At 46.1% G+C, this 6,000-nt stretch overlaps 1 protein-coding gene across 1 annotated transcript in view; it reads right to left on the bottom strand.

Moving 5' to 3' along the window:
* The window catches only part of FAXC (failed axon connections homolog, metaxin like GST domain containing), a 28,915-nt gene extending 22,915 nt beyond the window's left edge, over nucleotides 1-6,000 (bottom strand). Inside the window, exons 1-2 of the mRNA XM_051778211.1 lie at nucleotides 5,511-6,000; nucleotides 4,945-5,080 (exon numbers count right to left, since the gene is read on the bottom strand). Of these exons, the coding sequence (XP_051634171.1) occupies nucleotides 4,945-5,080; nucleotides 5,511-5,779 (405 nt within the window). The 5' untranslated portion in view covers nucleotides 5,780-6,000. The remainder of the gene's footprint in view (nucleotides 1-4,944; nucleotides 5,081-5,510) is intronic.

The raw sequence follows: 6,000 nt of genomic DNA on the forward strand, positions 1-6,000 counted from the left end.
CTAATTAATACTCTAGAGCAGCAGTAGCTGTTCAATCAGAGCAGCAGTTTTACCCTATGTGACAATTCAAATAAAACTACTTCCAGGTCCCGAAAGGTGTTACTCACTTTTATGCTGGATGCCATGTGATGTAATATTATTACATACCCAGGTTATTTAAGGGTTGGAGATGCTCAGATCTCCCAGAAGACTGGATTAGTTATTCTAAACAAGTTTTTAATCACAGGACTCACAACTACATTTGGTTCTTGCACAGAGCTGCACTTTTCATGTTAAAAGTACTTTTAAAAAATTAATTAACTACCTAACACAGATGCCTGCATTACCTCCAAGGATAAAACACACACTACCACAAGCATATACAAAAGGCATATCATTCCCTTACTGAGCAGGAGGGAAATCTGCTTTCTGCAACTTCAGAACTTAGAAATCTCACACATTCAGAAACATACTTGTTACAACTGGGTCTCCAAGAGCCCAGCACAGAGTACTGCACTACTGCATTGCTGAATACTGGCAGAGGAATACTTGCTCAGCAGACCTCTCACGCAGAAGTAGCAATGTATTTTCCCCATTGGAGAAGGTGAAACACAGAGATTACAGAATTTACGTCTCCTCTGACAAACTAGAGAGGAATTGCTGGCTGCCAAAACGTGATCAGATATTTGGCTTCAATTCTCTTACTCCTGACAGCAGAGACACAAGGCAGAACTTTCTTCCTTCTCTGTGATTCTCATTCCCGCATCCTGTTATTTAGTGAATGAAAATTCCTAGCCTAGATAGCTGAACCATAAGTGCTTACAATAAAGGCTCTGCACTCAAGTCTGGATTCACTTAAGGTGGATTAAGGTACTCTCACAGCATGGAGTGTATACCAGAACACGCCTCCCACTCAGTCTGAAAGCACCAGCACCCTGTTTACCACTCAAAATGCAGATGTGCAATGCACTACAATCATGCAGCCATTCCCAGAGATTCTTCCCTTGTGGATGAAAACAGACAAATGGGTAACACTGCTGGGAAACAATGCCTTCTGGCTCTAGCCTCTTCTGGGATTTGTGCCCAAACAAACAGCATGCAGGGATACTGGATTATATAATGTCTCATCTACCACACCTCTGCATGGGTGAACAAGGCACCTGAATCCCTCCTACTTGCATGTGTGGGTGAACATGGGGATCATTTCCAATGGAGAAACTCTAAAAGCACTGCACATCCAAAACAAAGGAGAGCACTGCCCCATCCTTCCACCTTCCAAGGCCTTTCCTTCATCAAAGAGTCTTTCAGCACTGAGACTACTGATAGAATTCCATAATTTTTCATTATGACTTTACTACAGAAGCCTGAGCTTTTTCTGGAACTACACGGTGTGTCTAGAAGGCAATAAGCACTGCTGGTTTATTTCCCTTCTTGTGCACAAATATGGATGTTTTGCAGAAGCTACTGGACTTGAAGCTGTGTTTATTACATCTTGCAATTACTGCAGTCCATACAATTCACAACCCAGAAAAAAGCAAATTGTTATTATTCAACTGCACATTTCTTCAAGCACATATATCTAAAACATATATATACATTGCCTAAGAAGATTTTCGTGTTTCACTATATATGGTTTATCAAACAAAACAGGAAACATCTTTCAGTGACCTGAAAAAACCTTAGTTTCTTGAGAAATCTGTTATACTGTTCTTGTATTCACTGTTCTCAAAGGGGCATTTTTAAGCTTGAAACCTCAGTACCCTTATGGCTGCTACTAATTGTCATCAAATATTTATCAATTTTCCACTTAAAAATTGTTCCAGCTGCAAAGTAGGGAAAAGCTATGTTATTGTTAAAAACCAAAAAAGAAACCAACAAAATATTCCTTCATACCTCACAGTACATTAACTGAACTGCAGCCTGCAAAGCAACAATAACAATAGCTCCACAGAACATCATTTATAGATGAATTTATAAAAAGAATGGCACAAGGCATTTCTGGGGTAATTTTATAGTATTATCCAGAAGAAATTAGGTTTCACATTTTCAATTACTGGTGCTTATGCTTTTACTTTTACTCATGTCTCTTCTCAAGAAGGCTACCATCTTCACAGACCTGGCATGAAAACAGCACATTTCTGCTCATTAATTATTTATCATATTACATAAAGGCTCAGCTCCTCATATTCTTGAGGAAATCAAGGAACATCCAAAACATCTCTATGAGCACCCAGAATGGCCTCTCTCAAAGCAGGCTTTATCAAGAAAAGCATCAAACATTTTGGAGAAACAGCTAGGCATTGTGACAGCCCAGCCAGGGTGGGGCTGCCCAAATAATTTTTGATGGAGAACTCGCACGTAGAAAGGTAGCTTCAAGAAAATGTAAGCACATTACAAGAGTGCATCTGTTGGAAGAAAATCAGCTGAAAGCAGGAACGTGTCACCCTATTCCAATCCTCACACACCATTAAGGCACATTGTGAAACACACACAGCACATTATTTAACAGCCTGATGCATTATAATAAAGTATAAACATAAGCAATTGAAAAAGTAAAAGCAGTCTGACCACCTTGCTGCCTTCTCTTCACTCTATTACACAACCCTCCCTTCCAAGCAGCCTCTCCCTGCAGGGTGATGACCACAGCAGGTCTCCTGAGAGGAGCACCAGCTGCCACCTGCAGTGCTTCTCCATCACAGCCCCTACCAGCACACAGGAAGCGAGGTGTTTCCTCCTGTATCACGCTATACCCCGCACACACACCCTCTGCTGCCTGCCAGGCAGCCATCACATGCCTTCGTCACCTACAGCATCCTACAGGTAACACAGTCATGAGGGAACAAAATAAAAGTCTCCAGGTACTTCGGTATAGAAAACTCCATAATTCCAGCCAAGAATAACGTTACCTCCTGCTCCCCTCCCACTCAGTCCCACAGCAGCATCCTCACCTTCCTCCACCTGCCAGAGCCCAATGCAGCAATGTACTCAGGGACAGAAATAAAATCTGCTTCTTCCAGAAAAAAAAGCTGCATCTTCAGCTCATAAGTTTAGCTCCACCAAACTTACCTCTAAAACCCTACAAACACCTTAAACCTCTATAAGCCAGCATGGCTAAAAGCAGCAACCTGGCATTCCCAGCACCTGCAGGACCCATTCCTGCTCCTGCAGCATAGCACATGGAGCATGTGGGAACCAAGCTGGGTTAAAACCGAATTAACTAAACCTCCCTGGCTCCAGCTAGGCCAGCTGCAATCCAGCCTGATCTGCCACAGAAAAGCACGAGTAGGAAGGGACAAGAGGAAGCAGCTGAAGGTAGGACTATCACTTTTGATGGTCCTGCTGATCTATGCCAGCTTAGTGTGCTCACAGCTAGTGAGTTGGGATAGAGAGAGATGCAACACCAATAAGCAATACCAACCTTCAGTCCAGAAAATAAAGAGGGGAGGGTAACCCTTGTAAAATTCCTCTCTTTGGGAAAAGTTGAGTGAATCACTTATAACCAGCATGAGCTCCTGAAACGACTCCGTCCTGAATCACACAAATGCACAATGTCATCTTTTAGAAGTAAGTGACCACATCTTGTCACAACCATCTTTTATACTGCAGCTTTCTTCAGCTACTCTCCACCAGAGCAACCTTGACCATCACAAACCTTTAAACTGCATCAACTGCCATTAGGAAGAAAACAGATCTCACCAATATTGTCTTCCCTTCAAACATGCAATTTCTACCCAAATTACTTTGGGTGGAGAAGTGATGTGCACAAAGTCCTCCTGCTCCAATAGCATGTACAAACTTCAGTATCTTGCAAGTTCTGTAAACCAAAATGAGGAAAATACATCCCATGGGATGGAAATCTTCCTCTTTAGTAATCCAAAGTATCTGATTCAAGTACCATTAATTCTAAGATAACGAACATTAAACTCAGGCCTTTTATACAGAGTTAAGCAAAATGTACTCATTAGGTTTTCCTTCACTTCTGATGTAAAGGAATTTAATCACAAATGAAGCTGAATGAATAACAACTGTGAATGTGCTAAAAAAAAAAAAAGTTGTAATAGGGTTGGTTTTCCTGTGTACAACACTGGACATAAACAAAGCATTCTTTCTAACATCTTGCAGACATTTCTTCTACCAAAGATCCAAAGATCTTAATTCTATGTATCATCACTGCTGCATCATCTTAAAGGCAATCAGTGCTTAACACAAACAAAAAGAAAACCACCCTGTTTCAAAGAGCCCGTGTGCTGCACAGCCTGCCAACACCACAACAAGGTGTGCACCAAACTCCCAGTGTCACAACTAAACCCTTGATGCTAATGGGCGAGACTGAGAGATCCAAGTTTCCACTCTCATAGCTTTCATTCACTGGAGAAGCTCGGGCTTCATCATCCCCTGTGGGAAGATGGCATGAGAAGCACCCAACCACAACTACAGAGCAGTATTCATGACCTCTAAAAGAAAACCCGTTTTACCTCACCGTGGAGGAAGCACAAGTCATGGGAGGTGAAGCAAAAGGCAAGCACTTCTTCCCAGGAGAGCTCCATAGAAAAACCCTCCAGGAAAATAAGCTGCAGCTATCTAATCATGATGTCTTCAGCATGGTGAAATTCAAAGATCAACTAATGTTACACTTTAGTTCTGGGGTGTTATTTAGTGTTATAGAAACTCCAAACTACTCTCCCACTTCAGCATTTCCAGCCAAGTTAACTTCTTAACATTCATTTAGCTGTGCCAGTTCAATCTCCAGCTGTTCCAGACCAATCTTATTCAAGTCACGTCTTTAAAGGCTATACACCATATTTAACAGGAGATATAAAAGTGTTGGTGTACCCACCCAGTTGTAGGTGTATGTTTACATCTCCCTGTGTGAGACAGACTGGGGGGGAGGAGAGATGGGATGCCTATGTGCCATTTCACGTAATTACAGCAAGCTGCAATGCAAAGGCAAACTGCACAATTTACCTGGTAGGGTAAATCAGCCATCCTCAAGTATGTTTCCATTTTCAGACAGAACGGCGATAAACTTGGAACACCATTCCTAGGCCTTGAAAACTGATGCAGTATGATAGCATCTTTTGAATCAAGCTCTTCCTCTTTCCTGTCAAAAATGAAATGGAATTTTAAAAAAAAGGAAACACTGGACAGGTGCATAATACATCAGTAAATTAAATACACAAAGGAGAAACCCTGGCCAAGGCAACACACTAGTCCGCCTTTAAGGGGCTGCTGCAGGTTTTGATTGCCTGGGTCCGGAGGCGGTGCGAGGGCCCAGCCTGGACCACCTGTGGGGGCAAGCGCAGGGCTCGCCACGGGGTCGCCTCCTGGGCTGCTACGAAGGGCGAACGGGGGGAAAAGGGAAATAAAAAAAAAGGCAAAAACACGGCGAAAGACAGAACCCAACCCGCCGGACCCCGACGGCCTGCCCCCGCAGGTACAAGCGGCTCCGAGCGCCGCTTCATCCCGGCGGGAGCGCCCTCGGCTTCCAGCGCCGCATCCCCCGCCGACCCGGGCGGCCCCCGCAGCCTCACCGAATGGCCAGCAGCTCGTGGAGCAGGTACGCGGCGGCGGCCAGCAGGGCCCCGCCCGTCAGGTACAGCGTCTTCTTCCACCAGGAGTCGGAGCCCAGCGCCGCCATGGTGCCGCCGCCGCCCGACAGCGGGAAGGCGACGATCTCGCCCCCATAGAAGGCGGGCGGCGGCTCCTCGGGCCCCGCGCACCAGCCCAGCGACAGGCTGCGGTTGCGGCTCAGGTCCGCCACGCAGGAGCGCGGCGCCGCCAGGCCCACCCCCCACAGCATCCTGCGCCCGGCACCCGCATCCCCCGCCGCGGAGCCGCCGAGCCCCACCTGCCCTGCCCTGCCCTTCCCTGTCCAGCCCAGCCCAGCCCAGCCCTGCCCTGCCCTGCCCTGCCCGGCACGGCGGCTGGGAAGGGCCGCGCCGCGCTGGGCGGCTGCGGCGGCTCCCTCAGCCAGCGCTGCGCGGCTGCGCGACGAGGCTGGGGAGGGAGGGGATGGGCAGG

The sequence above is a fragment of the Manacus candei genome, unplaced genomic scaffold, assembly GCF_025592945.1.
Source record: "Manacus candei isolate 608988 ecotype Guabito, Panama unplaced genomic scaffold, ASM2559294v1 h1tg000011l, whole genome shotgun sequence".
Lineage (NCBI taxonomy): Eukaryota > Metazoa > Chordata > Aves > Passeriformes > Pipridae > Manacus > Manacus candei.